Raw genomic sequence first — 19,522 nt, forward strand, 5'->3', positions numbered from 1 at the left:
CTGGAGTGCTCAAATAAACGGGCCTTTTTCCCGAACGCTCCTCTGGTCTCCTGCTCGTGAAGGATTCATTACAATATAGTAACACGGTTTAGATTTCTAAATAAACATTCACCTCGTCGCTAGATAGACCTACTCCTGAAAAAGTCGTGCGCAAGGCTTTTTGTCCCTACGAGGCCACCGTCATTTACCCGACGGGAGGGGTGAGAGAGTGAGCCCTGCAATCTAGAATTTGACCACTGATGTCACTGTTTTCAACCCATTTTACACACTGGCCCTTAAACGATGCTATCGAGGTATTTCGCCACTACTCGCGTTAATGGAGGACCAAATTAAGGAAGCTGCTAAACTGGATTTAACGGCGATGCAGCTGGGCGTGCACGACGACGGAGACATTTTAAACGGGCAATGCTCACTTGTTTTCGGCACCCCCGAGGCATGGATACTAATGATGTCAGATTCTGGGTGAGTCGTTGATCTCTACTGATTGGTTAGGGAAAAATCAAATTCCCTCCCCCTTGTAAATCGCCTTCAGTGGAAGCCATGTCAGACTGAAGGTTCTGCGAGCTTCAGTCTGACACTCAGGCTAGCTCCTGCCATCTGTTGGCACTTTTTACTTTTTTACTTTTTACTTTTTTTTTACAACATTCCGGCTGGCACATGAATGGACACAGTGACTGAAATAATAGTAAAATTAATAAAAATAGGACAAGAATAACCCGATGACATCACACGTCATGAAAGAAGACCGGGGATGATTGGTGTGGACCATCGTGTAGTGTGTCATGTCTGTCGGCCAAGTCACGGCACGATTTTATGACTTTACAATCGTGTAATGTGACATTGTGACTGTCAGAACGGACAGAAATGTCGTGTAATGTGAACCAGGCATAAGACTGAGCTTAAAGAGAGTGTTTGGCCACTAATGTGCACTTTGCTGCACTTTTGCTTCCACTGTTGCTATTTATGTTTTTAAGGAAAGTGTATTGAACACCCTGAGTACATGTTAACATCACTGTAGCAATGTGGCAACCTCAACCACTGGAGGTCAGTAAAAACAAGATTTTGAACAGGCTGCTCTTTAAGGATGTCCACTCATATGTGAAGGAAAGTAGTAGATTATCGCACTCTGGGGTTTAATGCAGTGATACTCGGGGCCAAATCTGCCTGTGATAGGGTGCTGGGTGGCCCACCAATCATTTTGTAAGTAACAGTGAAATAAATTGATTCACTGTGGGATTTGTTGTGGTGTTTTGAATGCAAATAAGGTGACAGATTGCATAAAAAGCAGAAGCACAGAGGTCTGGACCAACCCCAAATGTCAGCCCCATTCCCAGAAACACCCCTTGTTTACATGTGACCTGGAGCAACTGGATTTGCCTCTTGACAAAGTTAAGGGAGGACAGCAAATGTTGAAAGGTTGAAAATATATACTGATAAATATAATCAGTATTTGTTTATTAACTGACCCCTGGCCTCCACCCATTTTGCAAAAGAGGCCCCTGGGCAAAGCAAGTTGAGTATTCCCTAGTTTAATGTGTATGCAATTCACAGACAGAGGCATGGGTTTGTTTTTAAAACACAGACACGGTTTGATTCTTTACATACATGTACTTAATTTTACATGACATTTAGTATTTTACTTTGAGTCTTGAGAAATTTACTAACATTTTCTAAATTCATTTACTCTGACAAATTACAAAAATGAACATAATGTAAACAAATGATTGCATTTCACTCCAAGAAAGACATTTTTTGCATGTCACTGAAGTGCCATCAATGTGGTGGAAGAGACATCGTCACAGCAGATATGTCAGTCAATGGTGGGAGGCATCACAAGTCTTTTGCACAAACAAAAGGTCTGCCAACGTTGCACGGGATGTCATTCCAGTATTGCTCTGTAAGAATAAATAAAAAAGGTCTTAAGTGTGGCAGGCTGAAACTTACTCACAAATGATTTTACATATTTTACTAACAGTAAATGTCTCTCTTAATAGACATGATAAACAACTATTGACTAAATATGACTATCAGAAGTTCAGGTATATGCCTGACTCAATATTTTACATCAGTAGTTCAGAAGTGGGTTTCAGGAATCCATTCATTTAAAAAAAATTAAAAATTACCATAATAAACTCAGGTAATATTTGGATTTTTGTACCTCTCCAGTTCATCTCTACACAGTGTTCTGTTCTTCCATTGTTGTTGGGCTCCCCAGGACCCCAGGCTTGGTAGTCAAACTTTGAGCCATCAGTCCACATCCACATTCCTTCCTGGAAAAAAAGCTTAGTTTTGAAGATTGGAACTTACAGGCTACTTCTACAAAAACAAGGCACAGCTGTATCAGATCCTTTGTGTTTTTAAATGCCTTACCTTTACTCCGTCATGGCATCCAATCCAGGCTCTTGAGTATGAGCCAGACCTTTTGTAAATCAGTTCCTTAAGTAACATGAGTTCCTCAGCACGGTGGATCGAGGCCAGGTTCCCACCAAGAGAGCTGCAGACTCTCTGTTGGGGGAGAAGAGGTGAGAAAAAAAAATGAAAAGGAAGAAGTAATTGCATGTTAACAGAGAAGAATGAGTTAAAGGATTAGAGAGGCTTATACATGGACATCATTTACAACCCCAAAGAGCAGTGGTGCTTAACCTCTTTTGGATCAGTGCCCCCCTATCCACCAAACTTCACTGCATTTATCCTGGGGGGACCATGAATGTCTATACAAAAAATTCATGCCAGTCCATCCTATAAATAAAGCCTTGCACCAACAGACCAGCAGGTGGAACAACTGATTCTGTTAACAGCAAACTGTGTCAAAGCCACATCAGCAGCACTTTGTGATATTGTTCCAATACCTCTGCATCTCCCGCGTTCCTCTCAGTGTTTTGGAAGATGAAGCAACGAGAGTCCAACCGAGTCCAATCAGGAGGACAGCCAGGAACTGCAATGCAAATTATGTCAGATAGAAGATAACTCAAAAGATAGAGCAAATAAATGAAAGTTTAGTTAGAGGAGAGGTCAGTCTCACATACTGACATTAACACACACCACAATTTTGACCACTGAACTGCAAATGCAGTCTGTGTTGATTGTACCAATATACCACTCAAGTATGTAGAAACAGATGCAGGGTTGGAAATGAACTTTTTTGTTGACCTACCACCGTGGCTTGTGGATTACAAGCCATTTTTGGGCAAGTATGAGATAGTACTAGTGGAGAGATGACAGGGCATGAGAGAGAGATGCAGAAAAGGTCCCCAGCTGGATGTGAATCAAGGTGTTGTTTGCTGATATCAGACAGAATTGTCAACTAGTTAAGACTGTTTCCATCTTCAGTCTGACATCATGTCATCCTTGATTTTCCCAACCATTCATCAGCTTGATTTTAACATATTGCCAACATATTTGTTTTGCCAGATTTTTAAGAGTAGAGCGATGCTAGGTAAAAAGTAACTACCATGTCTAGCAATATTGAAAAGACATGTTAAATTGGAACAGCCTTGGTAGCAGCGTCTGTCTTGTCTGTAGAGCTCGCCATTGTTGTAATCACTCTTCATTGGTTCTAGTGCACTGCTTGACAACACATTAACAGCTTGACAGTGGCATCAGTCCCCCTGTTGTGCTCATTGGATTGTATTTTGTTGACCAAAAGACAGTCTGACCATCTGCTGATTTGTGTCATGATTGCCAGATAAGTGAGTCAACTCAAACTCAAAGGATGGGGCAGATTCAAAGGTCTTGACCCAGGCAGAAGCATTGTGGTCCAGTTAAAATTATTTGGCTCCTTGACGGAAACTTTGCATTTTTATAGTTTATATCAATTTGTTGTTTTTCACAAATCTACTATCAGTCTATGTCATTGTTATATAGACAATCTACTACATCGCTAGTCTGGTAGAGCAACACAGAGCAAACATTTTCATGTACGGATAATTTTTTGCCAAATTAATGTTAATATTAAAGTTGCTCTAAATGAGAGAAAATTACATTTGCTGTTTGGTCAGTTTAGTTAATAAATATATTTTAAAAATAATCCTCTATCTGCTACTATAATAATAATGCTAACATAATCCAAGATAATATTAGTGTAATCAAGGAGTTTAGCCTTCTGGGCAAACCAGACAAAGTTAATCTTTTTATAAACATTTTCCATTGAGTTCAGCTGTAAATGAAGAAAAGTTAATCCAAGTATAAATAAGGCGCATCTTACCAACCTGGCAAGTCAGGTTCATTAGAGTCTGCTCTCTGTGAACATGGAAAGCACAGTCAAAATAGCTACTTCAGTAGTCGCAATGCTCTATCAATACAATCAAATACAAGAAATAGTATAGTGATTGTAAAATAAATAACGTGTAGGACGAAATAAACACCCGATAACATTCTTTCTCACTGATGAAACAATGAAAATATGAAGTTCCATAATGTCTTCAGGGGTAGCAACAATGTCACAGCAGCTCACTATCCTGTCAGGTTAAGACAACTTAAACATGCATCTACATACGCAATTGAAACCTGTCAGGAGTTTCCCATAACTTTTAACAGTTCTTTGCTGTTAATTTGATTTTCATCTTTCGGTTAAGAAACGTGGAATACTGCTGTTCACTGCATGTCAAGCATAAACAAGATGTCATGTTCTTCAGAGAAAGAAGCCTACAGAACAACCTAGTCAAGCTGCCAGTCAAACCTACAAGAGAAAATTAAAGAAATTTTGCAGTGAATTTTACTTGCCGTTCCTACAATCAGTAGTTTGCTGGCCAAACAGAGGAAGAAAACCAAGTGGAAACCTGATGCCATCTGTGGAAAGATATTTGACAAAATAATTTTACTGTGTAGTCTGATGCAGAACACCAGTGACTGTAGGTTAGCACGAATGAGTTAGGAGAATCCAAAGTAAAATATATCAAACTAAAAATTCATTTTGAAAGGCAAGTGGTAAGCCAGGAATATGTTACCTGTGCTGTGGTGATGCCTGACACAAGATGAGAGGATGAACAAACAAACAAGGAAGGAAAAATCAGTTTTTATACTTGTCAGGTTTCTTTAGCCTTGGATTGTTGAACATTTGATCCTCACAACAGATTGTTGAACATTTGATCCCCACTACACTGGGCAAGGTGATTTCCCTCCTTCCACAGGAGGAAACAAATAGAAAATACTTCTGTGTTTAGTTTTTAGGAGAACTAAACATTCCCTGTGTTCGCCCTGCACCAGCCCTCATTCGTTTTCTTAAATCTCTGATAAACATAGTGAATGCTGGCTATTTTTTGTTTGGGCACTTGATGAAATGACACACGTATATTACCTATATTCTGCACGTCAGTGTATCATTGTATGTGAAGTGCTGTAAAAGTAGCTCAACAGGCATCTTCTCTGAATTGTGACGTAGAAGTCTGTTAACTTTTTTTATCCACTGCTACTGCACCTTTTCTTTGAGGGAATTATCATACGTTTATTTGCAGAAAACTAAACAGACAGGTTTTGTAGAAGCAGGCTTTATAGCTGGGCTTGTCATAAAAGTCTAGTTGATATCAACGCAGATTGCTGGGTTGCTTCAGTGCACATTTAAGTGTATAGTAGGCCTAATTAAACCAGCAGTCACTTTCTGTTTACTCTCTGTACGGTGGCCCATGTTTAGGACCCTTGAAATCCCTTTTCATTTTTTTGCCTTCGCCCTGGCCATAACTGTGGTGAGAGGCATTTTGTTTTCGGGTTGTCTGTCCGTCTGTCAGTATGTCCTGTTCTCATGACCGCGTATCTCAAGAACACCTTGAGGGAATTTCTTTAAATATGACACAAACATCCACGTGGACTTAACAGTGAACTGATTAGACTTTGGTGGTCAAAAGTAACTGTGGCCCTGCATCTGTCTCACTCTCATGAACAAAATATCTCCTGACGGCCTTGAGAAAGATTTAGTCAAATTTGGCCTAAATGTCCACTTGGACTCAAAAATAAACTGATCTTTTGGTGCTCAAAGGCCAAGGTCACTGTGACCTCAAAAACATGTTGTTGGCCATAACTCAAGAATCAATATGTAATTATGACAAAACTTAACACAGAGGTCTAATAGGGTGTCATGATGAAGTCATGACGTCTTATATCCAAAGTGTCATAGGTCAACTGAACTGTGACATCATAATGTTCAGCAGAAACATTTTCCTGGCCATGACTCAGTGTCATATCTCAGGATCAGAAAGGGAGACAATTGGTCAGATACTGAATTGGTGACCTTAATCTTGGGTGTCCACCTTGAAACTGTGCTGATTGTATAGTTCTGTGCTTCCGGGGGTGGATGTGTGTGAAGCATCCATGTTTCCACAGACATGGATGTGAACTGTCAGTGCTTCTCAAAGTCAAGGATACTTTTTTGGAAGGACAGGTCCTTTTAAGTCAGGTCTTATAGAGGCTACGCAAAACTCCTTCCTAGCTTCTCCTTCCGTTTCAGGATCCTTCCTTGACTTTGGGAAGCACCATCTAAGTGCAACTTGACTGGTGCATGGAAGCATCCTGTAAAACAAAACATACCATCTTTTTGTAAAAATTAAGTGCTTCACATCTTTACCTCATATTACTGTGCTCTAAATTTAGTTGTTAGAGTCTAATTCCTGTGTTTTGGATGATGTAAAATGTATAATGTACTCGCTGCTGCTCCTCTCAGATTTTTTTTTACTATTTAAAATTGTTAAAAATCGTATTTCTTTGTAGAGCTGCGTGTTGCTTATTGCTTTAATCAGCGCCTTCTTGCCCTGCTGTTGCTGTTTAGGTGTTGGGACTGTTAAACAGCTCGGTCTGGGATGTAAGCTGGTCCTACCGTGCCTTTGTGTTGTGGAATGTATGTATCCCACTGGCTAGTTCATCACTGATGCTTTGCACTGCACTCATATGGCAGTTACTGCTGATACTGGGATGGCGTTGTTGTGGAAGCGTAGCATCCACCCTCCAGTTCCCCCTCTGTCAGCACTGTTGCCTCTATGTTGATAACTGTGTCCGGACAACTCATACGCTTGAAATTTTATATAGAGCCCCTGTAATTCACCACTGCTGGAAACCTGGGGGCTTTGTCTTCTCTGTTAAAAGATTTATAGCAACATGGTGTGACTGATCAAGGCATGAGTCAGCCAGAATGTTTCTAAAGTTAAACAGTTTCATCATAACTAAACCCTCAGAGGTGTTTGTTCAAAGTTAACTTGTTCACACGTTTCAGCTTTATTGACAGAACAAACAGTGCTGCTCATACATTTTATATTCTCTCAAATTAAGTTCTGAGGACAATGTTTGACACCATTTTACACACAATGTCAAGAGGATAGAGATGTGGAATCTCTACATGGGGGCATTCATTATTGATTCAGTGTGTCCCCAATAAAATGAGTTTTTTGACAAATTGTAGTGTTGCACTCACATTTGATGTTATTGTTTTAAATATGGGTATATTCATGTATGTGACATTGTTATGAAGCCACTGTTTGTATTTTGTTGCAATTGCTAGACTCTGAAGATAGCCCTGTGAGTCTTGAAAATAGCAACCCTCAGATTTATTTAACCAGGCTGAAATGATCCAAATCCTGTTGTTACGTGGCGAGGCTATTTCATTTATGTAAATTGTTTGCCCTTGTTTGACCTTGAAGATGGCCTAGCAGCCTGCAACCCGCTACCAATTTAGGCTATATAGTGTTTTACTAGTATAATTTCAAATACAAAATAGATTTTCATCCAATAATCATTTCATGTCCTGATCCATCCAGTTATACTGATATTGCTGTATTCTTGGTTTTCACATCACCCTCAATAAAACTCATATAGACAAGTGCAGTTTAGCAGGCTTCAAATATACGTTTTATGAATTGCAGATGGGATACATGACTTGGCTGCAGTGTGAAAAGAAATTCAGTCAAAAGATTATATTTTCCTTTATCCCTGTGTATGTTTCGCCCAAACCAGAGCTGGTGATTATTGAAACGGCGGACTAACCAACTAAATGACTAACAAGATTAACCAACATGGTTTTGGTGAATTTTGTGTTTCTATCGAGTTTGATGATTTACTGAGTAAACAAGACAATTAAGCTGACGTCAGTCTTTGTTCAGTAAAAGAGAGAATCTTGAATTCAGAAGGTGTACGGATGTTTTTCTCACTTTAACGAGGCAAATACATAAAAGAATATACAATGTCTTGACATTTGGTGAGTTCATTGTCTATTCCTTAGATTGAAAAATCTAAGAGTTTGCAAACTTACTGGTCAGGTGGTGGGGTTGGGGTGGTAGTAGGGCTCGGCGATATAACGATTATGTACGATATATCGATATTTATACAACAGTTAGTTCTGACCGAGTAATTTGAAATTGGACGGGAGGCATTCCGTGAGTCCTGATATAGAGTATAACATCACTGGGATTTGTAACAGTAAAATCACTCCGCTCACAGGTGTTATAAATATAAATTGGTAAATTCGGTAGAAACCTCAGGAAGAGTAACTGAGGAGGGATCCCTCTTCCAGGACGGACAGACGTGCAATAGATGTCGTACAGAACAGATCAGCATAATAAATTAACAGTAATCCGTATGACACAATGAGACAGAGAGAGAGACAGAGAGAGAGATGCAGGTAATGACAGTAGCTTACAACAACATTATTGAAAGTAATAATATTATAGTTATAGTTCTGGCTACTGTGGTACAATATGTTGAAAGTATGTATTAATATCTGGCAGTATACTTGTGTGACAATAGTCATATGTGTATAATAACAGTAGAAGTATGACTAATGACTAATGATGGCAGCAGCAGCAGCAGGAGGCATCTGGCAGGACCACGGCAGCAGCACAACCACACACGTCACGCTGTCCAGGCACCGCTGCGATATGAGTTAATCTGAGAGACAGTGGAGCACAAAGGCTCCGGAGAAGAAGCCGAGTTAGTGACATCCAGAATGGCCGAGTTAGCAAGATGCAGTAATAGAATACGAGAGAGAGAGAGAGAGAGAAGGAGAGAAGGTGCCCGGTGTATTATAGGGGGGTCCTCCGGCAGACTAGGCCCAAGTCAGCCTGACTAGGGGCTGGTACAGGGCAAGCCTGAGCCAGCCCTAACTAGCTTATAAGCTTATAAGCCTAACTAATAAGCTTTATCAAAGAGGAAAGTCTTAAGTCTAGTCTTAAATGTGGAGACGGTGTCTGCCTCCCGGACCGTAACAGGAAGATGATTCCACAGGAGAGGAGCCTGATAGCTGAAGGCTCTAGCTCCTGATCTACTTTTGGAGACTTTAGGGACCACGAGTAACCCTGCGTTCTCAGAGCGCAGTGTTCTGGTGGGATAATAAGGCACTATGATCTCACTAAGATATGACGGAGCTTGACCATTTAGAGCTTCATAAGTTAACAGTAGGATTTTAAATTCAATTCTGGATTTTACAGGGAGCCAGTGCAGAGAAGCTAAAACAGGAGAAATATGATCTTGTTTCTTAGTTCCTGTTAGTACACGTGCTGCTGCATTCTGAATTAGCTGGAGAGTTTTTAAGGACTTACTAGAGCTACCAGATAATAGAGAGTTACAGTAATCCAGCCTAGAGGTAACAAAAGCGTGGACCAATTTTTCTGCATCTTTTCGGGTCAGTTTTTTCGCAATATTACGCAGATGAAAAAATGCAGTCCGTGAGGTTTGTTTTAAATGAGAATTAAAAGACAAATCTTGATCAAATATTACTCCGAGGTTTCTTACGGTAGTGCTAGAGGCCAGAGCAATGCCATCTAGAGAAACTATGTCATCAGATAAAGAGTCTCTGAGTTGTTTGGGGCCAAGAACAATAACTTCAGTTTTGTCTGAATTTAACATCAGGAAATTGGTGCTCATCCAAGTTTTTATGTCTTTAAGGCAGTTAGGGAGTTTAGTTAATTGATTACTTTCTTCTGGCTTCATCGATAAATACAACTGAGTATCATCCGCATAACAATGGAAATTTATAGAGTGATTTCTAATGATGTTACCTAAAGGAAGCATATATAGAGTAAATAGGATTGGTCCGAGCACAGAACCTTGCGGAACTCCAAAACAAACTTTGGTACGTAAGGATGATTCATTATGAACGTCAACAAACTGAAAACGATCAGATAAATAAGATTTAAACCAGCTTAGTGCAGAACCTTTTAGGCCAATTAAGTGATCCAGTCTCTGCAGTAGAATTTGATGGTCAATTGTGTCAAACGCCGCACTAAGATCTAATAAAACAAGTACAGAGACAAGTCCTTTGTCTGAAGCAATCAGAAGGTCATTTGTAATTTTAACTAGTGCTGTCTCAGTGCTATGATGCACTCTAAATCCTGACTGAAATTCCTCAAATAAATTATTATCATGGAGAAAATCACACAGCTGGTCTGTGACTACTTTCTCAAGGATCTTTGACATAAAGGGAAGATTAGATATTGGTCTATAGTTGGCTAACACCTCTGGATCCAGGGTGGGCTTTTTTAGTAGAGGTTTAATTACAGCTACCTTAAAAGACTGTGGTACATAGCCTGTTAATAAGGATATATTGATCATATCTAATATATGAGTGTTAACTAAAGGAAAGACCTCCTTAAGTAGCCTAGTTGGGATGGGGTCTAAGAGACACGTTGATGATTTAGACACTAAGACACAGAGCTGCAAGTCTGTTTAATGTGTTTGTTAGTAGTTTACAGTGCAACATCTGTTGCACGTGCTATGTTAAATCAGTCTGTGAGACGAATTAAATTAGCGCAGTAGCACACATGCAATACAGCTCTGCGCTGCATGTGTGGGAGAGCTGCTTGATTGTGCCAGTTGAGCTTTTGTTTGCTAGTTTGTCTGTGAGGTGGATCATTGTGTGACGAGACGGCGCCTGGATGCAGGCAACAGATGTGTTTAAAAAAGGCAGCAAGAACACGGACATTTCATACACAGGAATTATAGATCGAGGACAAAGTTTCTCTTGCTTCTTCCCTGCCTCGTCCTCTCTGGTGATGCTATGTGCATATGTAAGATTAATAGCCTAAATAAGGAATGGCCATGGAAAATGACTTATAAAAAATGTAGAGCACCCTACATGGAAACGAGGGACAATCAAGTGGATCAGAGAGGGAGCTCTTCTCTACATGAAGTGGATGGACACGAGGGAGGTGAGTGTGTCTTTCTTTCTTTCGTGGTAAATATTTCTCTCAGCTTACAGTCATACACTGGCTCTCACTCTCGCTCTCGTTTTGTATTTTGCATGCACACTGCCTTCTCAGGGGACACCATAAGAAGAGCGACCAAGGTTGGTGGAAGACATACAACAGTCCAGGTGCCAGTGCTGTAGGCTGTGAAGGATTACAACAGCTTCATGGGGGGAGTTGACCTGTCAGACCAGCTGATTGGCTCCTATTCCTCATGGAGAAAGAGCAAGAAGTGGTATTTGACAGTGCTGCATCACTATATTGATACTGCTGTAACAAACAGCTATTTACTCCACAAGGAGCTGTGTGGCAGACTGGAGCAGCAGCCAATGACGCACCAGTCCTTCCAGGAGCAGTTGACAGCTGAGCTCTGTGGAGTACATGTTGTATTTTTGCAAATTGTGCACAATGTGCGTTTTACTTTCGTTTTTGTAACATTTTATAAACATGAGTGCATCTCAAAAATTAAGTTATGAAAACACTCAAAATAAGTTTTCTGTGGTTTGAAAGGATTTTGTGCAACTTTATTACATTTACAATTTTGAGGGATACAGCCATGATATTTCTGTATTTAGAAAAATATGTGTAAAAACAAAAACGAATTTCATTTTTTTTGTGGTTTATTGCACTTTTTTAGCAATTCCTTTAATTAGTATGGACATATGTCCACACATATTATTAAAATTTGGGATGTAAGGGTTGTATTGATGTATAGCATATTAAAATACTCCCAAAAATGGCACTACAGTATGTAAAAATGTAAAGATGTACTCCGGCGGACTTGTTCTATGGTAGGCCATAAAGGGTTAATTTTCAACCAGGATGTTTGAAGTTAAAGAGAACCATCTTAAGCAAACACCCCTGAGAGATTAATTTCAGCCAGTTTACTCTCCTGGCTGTATTCACAGAATCCACCCTAGGGTTGTTTCACATGTTTTACAGTCCTGCATATCTACCTGCAGCGGTAGAGGGTAACAGGGTACCTGTGCATGTGTGTGTGTGTGTCAGTGTGCGTGTGTGTGTGTGTGTGTTAATTAAAATGAAAATAGTTTTCCACAGGTCTGAAAGTGGTAGTAGCCAGTGAAAAGGGCCGGCACATTATGTGTGACCTTTAACACTATGTTTTTGATTTAATTGATATTTCTATTAATTTCATTTATTTTATTTATTTATTTGTTTATTTATCAGGGACAATGCATATTAATGAACAGTGAAGTGTAAATATACCGGAATTAGCCAAAAGGCTAGTTTTCATCCGCAGTCCCTGGCCAGATCTGAGTTGGCAGCCTAAGTAATAAAAAAGTTAGAAGTTTAAAACAATATCATTGCATGCAGTTTAAGATATAAGATAAAAATATAGTAACAGGATATTCATAAACATTTCACCATTATTCATTCATCTATTCACTCATTTTCTGTAACCTCTTATCCTGTTGGAGGTCGCAGGGGGGCTGGGGCCTATCCCAGCTTACATTGGGCATGAGGCAGGGTACACCCTGGACAAGGGTGACTAGGGTTGACAGACTAAATTTAATGGCATTCCAAACTGTCAAGATGTTTCACTAAAGACAGTAAAAAAGGTGAAGAACAAAACATACAGGGTTGGCATCAGAGGTTTTCAGGTGTGAAGCAATTATCCCACAAGTGCTTGGCCAAAAAAACCCAAGCCAATGTCGGTGAACAAATGTAAATACATTGTATGGCTGTTGCTTAATTGTAACTGGTAAACAGTAAATGGACTTGTGCTTGCCTCTCTAGTCTTCTGACCACTCAAAGTGCCTTTACACTACATGTATTCACCTATTTGCACACGTTTATAGACTGGTGGCTCCCGGACAACGTGCCATCCACTATTCAGTTAAGCATTTACATGCATTGACAAACCAATATAGGCTCATCCATTGGGAGCAATTGAGGGGTTGAGTATCATGCCCAAGGACACTTCGAGATGCGGACTAGAGTAGTTGGGTCAAACTTCCGATGAGTGGACGACCCTACCTCCTGAGCTAAAGCCACCCAGAAAACGAACTCTTACTTGATTTCCTGTAGCACATGCTGTAGCCGATAGCTAAAAGGCAGTTTGTTTGAAGAGCATTCGGGTTTGTCAAGTGCAAGCCAATAGATAACTCATTAAAAAACTGATTAATAATGATGATTAAACATTGGCTTGCGATCAACGAAAGAGGCGTTTCAGCCTTTGAAGTCAAAACACCCAGAGATGGTATATAAACTGTGAGTTTCCCTCTCAAAGACACCCTGCTACCTGCTACCGCTGCAAGTGCAACCTCTCCTGATCATCACAACAAGGTAAGGGGCTTATACCTGCCTTACATCATAGCATCAGCTGTTATCATTCATATCTAGAGAAAAGTTTTCATCTGTTCATTGTTACATTTAGCATTCACTTTAAGGGAAAATCCCCTTTTCATGTATAGTTCTTTGCAATGCCTTGTTTCTGTAGATTGTGTAGACTTGATGTTCATTTTTTCTTCCTACATCACCAAAAAAGAAAAGCTCAGATTAAAAAAGAAAAGCTCAGATTTTAATTTTGTAATTTAAGTTCACATTTAGACCATTCCTTTTAATCTGTGGTGCATTACTTCATTTACACAGATGGCATCAAGCCTTCATTTCATTGCGGTCCTCTGTCTGACCATTGGACTGTGGACTGGAGCAAGTGTAAGTAATCTGCACATATAAACATTTATTTTAGAAATATCTTCGGAGTTATCCAGCTAAACTTTAAACACTAGCATTGTGTCTCTGAGACCAACATCAAGTTCTCAACAAAATCTGTCATTTACGTATTTTGTCATCACAATAACTACCACTGCAACCAAAGATAGCGGGTAAGGTGGTAACACTCAATGAAATACACAATAAAACCAAGTCTAAAGTAAGAAAAATAGTGAGGTTAAAGTGGAGTTAAGTGCTCATAATATTTTCTTTATGTTCACAGGCGCAGTGTGGAGGTTGGTACTTCTCAGAGTTGGGAGGTGGATGGTCATAATACAGCAGCTGGCACTTTGTGACTGCTATTTAAGTTATGTATAATTTTCAAAGTGATCCTTTAAAGAGGGCTGCTTTTCTGAGCAGACAGCTTTGATGACAATGGTGATTTATAATATCCATACACTTGCAATGTCTTCAGGCACTTATTCACTTAAAGGATAGGTTCATATTTTCTGTCTTAAAACAACAGTCAGATGCCCAAATGAACACTGAACCAGGTTTTACTTTCTGTAATCATGTCTCCTGTTCGTACTGGACATTAGAATATCAATCCTTACAGCACTTTAAGCACCAGTATTGGAGAATAAATTCCTTCAGTGTAAAGATTTATTCAAAAGTTTTCCCAAAGCTGATATCATCAGTCTGAGTAAGATAAATGAGGTTAGTATCTTTGTAAGTTGAAGTCTTTTGCGTACAAAATTCCCTCTTTGTGTTACTGTCCCTCCACTGCAGCTCAACAGGACAACATGAGAGGGAATTCTGTGCTTTGTAACTTTGGAGGATGTCCACTTGATTTGTCTAACTCAGACTGCTTAAGCCTCATATTAGCTTTAGAGGAAGTTTAGAATGGTACTTTTCACAGAGCACAGGCAGTTTATCCCCCAGTTTTCATTGTGTAGTCGCTCTACCAGAGATATGATTACAAGGATCAGTAACTCTCACTGAGGAACATGACTGCGACTTTTCTCCTGTCCCACTTGTGCCATGTGAGCCAGATGATTCAGTCTTTGTGTTATTATTTTTCTAACCATCCTCAACTGTGTTTTAGACTGCTGTGAGCCTTGTAAGACCTGCCCTTCTGGTTGGACTCAGTTTCAAGATCACTGTTACATTTACCACCATGCTTCAAAGGACTGGGCTGATGCCGAGGTACTTTAAGAAACAATATGAGTTACAACTACCAAACTGTATTTATCCCATATGCTTTGAAACAGCTACTTCTTTCGAGAATAATTCAGTAGAAGAAGCTTAACTTATTTCTATGGCTTCATTTAATTCATTTCATCCCTCTATGATTTCAAACTTTCTCATTAGGTTTCCTGCATTGCCGACGGTGGGAATCTGGCATCAGTCCAGAAACCAGATGTTCAAGCATTTGTCAAAAAGCTCATCAACACAGCAACTAACAAAGATGACCAAACTTGGGTTGGAGCTCATGACACATCAAAGGTAAGTATACATGATAGAAAAATATCATTCTTGTGACTGAACTGAATTGACCCTTATAACTTTGTTTCAGGAGGGTGTGTGGATGTGGAGTGATGGTTCCCCTTTTACTGGCAAGGGTTTTTGGGGTAAAGGGCAGCCCGACAACGCTGGCAAGACAGAACACTGCTTGGAGCTGAACTACCTCGGTACGCATTGATTACCTCTTTTATATCTGAAAACAGTGGTGAGATTAATCCATGATTAAAACAGTCACTCCCTGCAGCCCTAATTGTTTGTTATTTTTTTAACTCTAGGTGCTCCCAACGATGTCCCTTGCCATCTGAAGAGACCTTATGTTTGTGGCAAGCACCTGTGAAGATCACCTCCATGTCATCTGCATCTGCCATGGTGATGTCACATCACCAATCATGATGTCATTTCTAGCAGAGTGTCGAGCCTCGATGACATCACGGCTGGCTGGAAATATATTGACACTTCTGATTTAATTTCAGTTGATCTAATAAACAGATCCTGTTCAGCAATCTGTCTCATCTCTTTAAAAAAACTTGATGTTTCAATGTGTAGATTTTGGAAAGGAATAATCCATAAATCAACTGGTTGATCATCTGGTCAATCAGTCCATTTTATCTCTTTATTATGAAATGTTATATTACTGTCAAGAGCTGTTTTACAACTATTTAACTGCTCAGACAAGTCATCAATTAAACACGAGCAGAGATTATTCACTTTCACTAGCAACAGGGAAGTGGCAGTGTTTTCCACAAGTGCGTGCAATCTCCATCTGGGTGAAAATAGTAAAAATCAGCTACTGCGGTGTCATAGGGTCGGTGGGCCAGTGTCAGGGTCACTAGAGAGATTCTTTACATGGGTGACTACATCAGCTATCAGATGAAGAGCAGCAGGATGGATTAGTGGTTAAAACTTGTTGTCAGCAAAGGTCACAGATTCAATCTCAGCAGCAGTCTGTTGTGTCCACGATGCTGAGCCATCGATAAATTTACCGGCAGCTGATGATGCAGTGCAGCAAACACTAAGTGGCTGGTTTACAATAAGATAGGTGTGTCTCAAAACAAAAATCAAAATGAATCATGGTATAAAATATCACAACAGCTGCATTAATTAATATTTGCTAATAAAAATTATCATTAATGGTAATTTTAATTAAAGAGTGTGCGTTTATAAACCTACTGGCCACTACCTGCCAAGTACAGAACAGACAGTTGGCGTCTAGCTGGTGAAGCAAATGGAGCATCTACCACCTAAAGATGTTTTTCTTAGGAGTCAGTGAAGACCAAAACAGAGATAAAAGCCCTTTGCCTGTATTTTCCCATTCTTATTTTCCTCTCTTTATGAGGTTCCACAATTTAAGAAAATAGATTTGCAACGAAATAAGTGATCACCCTAAAAGTTGGCCGTCAAATATTCAGTGAAAATTAAAATCATCTCTCATTTCTTTAGTTTGTAAACAACAACAGTAACTCGGAGTGAGATTCAGATTCTGTATACAATATTAATAGTACAAATAAATTAAATCTTCCACAACTTACACATTTAAACAGCTCCCAAATACAAAAAATGTACCCTGGGATCTATATATATAAATCAAAAGGTGCTTTCCTACTTTTAGTAAAATCCTAAATGATTGAGTTGTTCTTTTTTTCCACCTGGACCTTTATGCTCTGCCATTTCTCCTCTGATCATCACGCTGTAACCTGTGACAGGCTGTTATGATACCACAACTACTGCACATTCACATGTATGTAGTTTTTTGTCCAACTGCGATTGGCGTGTAGGTTTATATCAACATAGGTTTATGACAATAACTTGATGACATCAACTCCCGCGTGCACAGGCGAGAAAGGAGAGGGAGAGGTGCTGTGCTGCTGCCAAAGGAGCTGCTGAATGAGTTCCCTTCTACAGGAAGGGTAACTCACGGTAACTAGTCTGAGAAGTCTGGGGCTGTTCATAAAACATTCAGGACGCCACAGTTTATTCCACACTGCTGGAGCTTCTCCTCTTTTTAGAACCACTGCAGAGTCCGTAGTAATTTCACTTTCAGCCATGCTTGTTGTTGCTGTGGGTAACAGTATGACGTCATATGTCAACAATTGAAATATCGTAAATATCACGAAATTAATCTTTCGTATGATTTAAAAAATTATACCGGTATTATCGTGAATGATATGATATGGCCCACGCCTACTCTCAAAGAGTAAATCTTCACCCCTAGGACACTTGGTGAATACGGCCTGTATTCAGCAGGCACCCAAGAGACACAGCACTGACAAACCACAAGCGAAAGGAATCTATGGTTGGCTTTTTCGCTGGCACAGTAACACACAATACCTGCACTGTATACCTTTAAAAGGTCAATGTTCACAGCTTGTTTCTGCTACCCTCAAGTGGCCAAAAAAACGTATGTATTGCAGTAATTCTGAATACACATATAGTATTCTTTCAGAAAACTGTGAAAACTGTTACTTTTTGTGTTACTACGTTCCTTTCTTGGCTTCTACATTAATCTTTAATGTTCTTGGTATCAAAAATACATTGGGTTTATGACACTATGTCAGGAGCTGTAAGATTTGTATTAATTTAATCAATGAACCTCTTTTCTAATTTGTAAAAATTGACCCATATAGAATCTACTTAATCAAATTTTCAATGGGCACTGGCCCTTTTAGGTCATTACTGAGATGTATTCTTTGTATAATATAGACAGTATCTGCAGTATGATGGTACCAGTACTGAGTGGAGGATGGTAAAAATCCACCTTTTAAGATCTCTTTTTTTCTTCAGAAAACACTGCCTGGAAAATATCTTTTTTTACTTGCGTCAAACTCATTTACACTGTTAAAATGTTTGCTTAATCACTAGATAATGGTTTTCTTTTTCCGACTGTCTCTCTTTCCTTCACCCCCCCCTTTTTTTTTTAAAATCTCTCTGACTTTCTGTCTGTCAGTGTATTGTAAACAGTATTTCCTGACTCCACTTTAAACAGTGTTGAAGTTATGAGTGACCACAGTATCCCGGGGGCCGTATTCACAAACATTCTGAGAGCACTCTCAGAGAGCTCCTGACTTCGTCTAAATTGTTTTAGTAAGGAGTCCCAGCTTAGGAGTGATTTAGAAAAGTTCTCAGAGCAGTCTGAGATGCTCCGTTCATAATTTTTATCTTTACAAGGACCTTGTCTTAACTTCAAGGGGGAATTCTGAGAATTTTCTTAGAATTTTGTCATTAGGAGCAACTCTTAGCACCAGGAAGCTTTGTGAATATGGTCCCAGGGAATCAGACAGACACTTTGCTGTATCACATGTCAGCATAAAAGAATAAAATGTTTTGTCCACCTCCTGCCATTTAAAGCAAATTCAAGATAATGGCTGAAGGTCTCCAAGTGGTCAATTTGACAAGGAGATGTTAATTTCAGTATTTGTGAGAATACATTGTAGCCACTAGAGGGCAGTGTTGGTCCATGTAGCTCCTCCTGCTGTGTGTGTGTGTGTGTGTGTGTGTGTGTGTGTGTGTGTGTGTGTGTGTGTGTGTATGTGTGTATGTGTGTGGTACCTGTTTCAGCTTCATTTGTTCTAATATTTTGACTGGAAACACAGACTTGGCAGTTCAAGTAGAATACCACAGCCACAGACTTACTGATCAAAACAAAACGTATGTGTGCAACTGGTGTGCGTAAAGTTTATCTCCATTAACTGCAGTAACCCCATTACTACAAGTGTTTCAATGATAAATGTGTCCAGGTGTAGTTAAGTGGAGAATTAATACTGTAGATGGCATTGTGTAGCTGTAGATGGGATATGTGCTTGAGTGTAAGACCATATTCCCTAAAGGAGAAGTACTCGTTTCTCTCTTACTGTCTCTCTACTCCTCATACATGTACACTCCATCACAAACACAGATCTTCATCTCTCTTATCTCTCTGGAACTGTATTGATAGGAAATTCCAATAATAAATCACATCTTGGTGGAAACATCTCTAAACACTGACCGCCATCTTTCAAAAGGTTACTGCCCCACAGTATCCTTGCATCACAGCTGAAGTAGACTTAAAGCTAGCTAAGGAAAGATGGCAGTCATGGTTAAGTGATTACATTAACATGCACACTAATATGGCTCTAAAATTCTGAATATGACAATATTCTGAATTTTATAGGGGCTGTGTAAACAGC

The 19,522-nt window shown here is 39.6% G+C and overlaps 2 protein-coding genes across 2 annotated transcripts; one reads left to right on the forward strand and one right to left on the reverse strand.

The window, feature by feature from the left end:
- Positions 1-1,487: 1,487 nt before the first annotated feature.
- LOC117258014 (galactose-specific lectin nattectin-like) lies at positions 1,488-5,012 on the reverse strand. The gene is made up of 7 exons (XM_078170433.1): positions 4,947-5,012; positions 4,723-4,788; positions 4,209-4,239; positions 2,850-2,935; positions 2,371-2,505; positions 2,159-2,270; positions 1,488-1,895 (listed from the first exon to the last, which is right to left on the reverse strand). Exons 2-7 carry the CDS (start codon positions 4,786-4,788, stop codon positions 1,831-1,833), a joined length of 495 nt encoding a protein of 164 aa, XP_078026559.1. The 5' UTR covers positions 4,947-5,012; the 3' UTR covers positions 1,488-1,830.
- Positions 5,013-13,384: 8,372 nt separating this feature from the next.
- On the forward strand, positions 13,385-15,862 carry LOC117258756 (galactose-specific lectin nattectin-like). Its single transcript, XM_033629881.2, has 7 exons — positions 13,385-13,466; positions 13,773-13,838; positions 14,119-14,131; positions 14,941-15,041; positions 15,207-15,341; positions 15,412-15,526; positions 15,635-15,862. The coding sequence occupies exons 2-7, from the start codon at positions 13,773-13,775 to the stop codon at positions 15,694-15,696; spliced, it is 492 nt and encodes a 163-aa protein (XP_033485772.2). The 5' UTR covers positions 13,385-13,466; the 3' UTR covers positions 15,697-15,862.
- The last annotated feature ends 3,660 nt before the right edge of the window (positions 15,863-19,522 follow it).

Source organism: Epinephelus lanceolatus, chromosome 8 (assembly GCF_041903045.1).
Source record: "Epinephelus lanceolatus isolate andai-2023 chromosome 8, ASM4190304v1, whole genome shotgun sequence".
In the NCBI taxonomy this organism is placed as follows: domain Eukaryota; kingdom Metazoa; phylum Chordata; class Actinopteri; order Perciformes; family Serranidae; genus Epinephelus; species Epinephelus lanceolatus.

Excerpts from the sequence above, each read along its gene's own strand:
- LOC117258014 (XM_078170433.1), bottom strand. The coding sequence starts at position 4,788 with ATGGCATCAGGTTTCCACTTGGTTTTCTTCCTCTGTTTGGCCAGCAAA. Across the intron at positions 2,506-2,849 it reads GGAACGCGGGAGATGCAGAG|AGAGTCTGCAGCTCTCTTGG; the intron begins GTATTGGAACAA and ends CTCCCCCAACAG. Across the intron at positions 1,896-2,158 it reads TGTAGAGATGAACTGGAGAG|AGCAATACTGGAATGACATC; the intron begins GTACAAAAATCC and ends TTATTCTTACAG.
- LOC117258756 (XM_033629881.2), top strand. The coding sequence starts at position 13,773 with ATGGCATCAAGCCTTCATTTCATTGCGGTCCTCTGTCTGACCATTGGA. Across the intron at positions 15,042-15,206 it reads AGGACTGGGCTGATGCCGAG|GTTTCCTGCATTGCCGACGG; the intron begins GTACTTTAAGAA and ends CTTTCTCATTAG. Across the intron at positions 15,342-15,411 it reads GAGCTCATGACACATCAAAG|GAGGGTGTGTGGATGTGGAG; the intron begins GTAAGTATACAT and ends ACTTTGTTTCAG.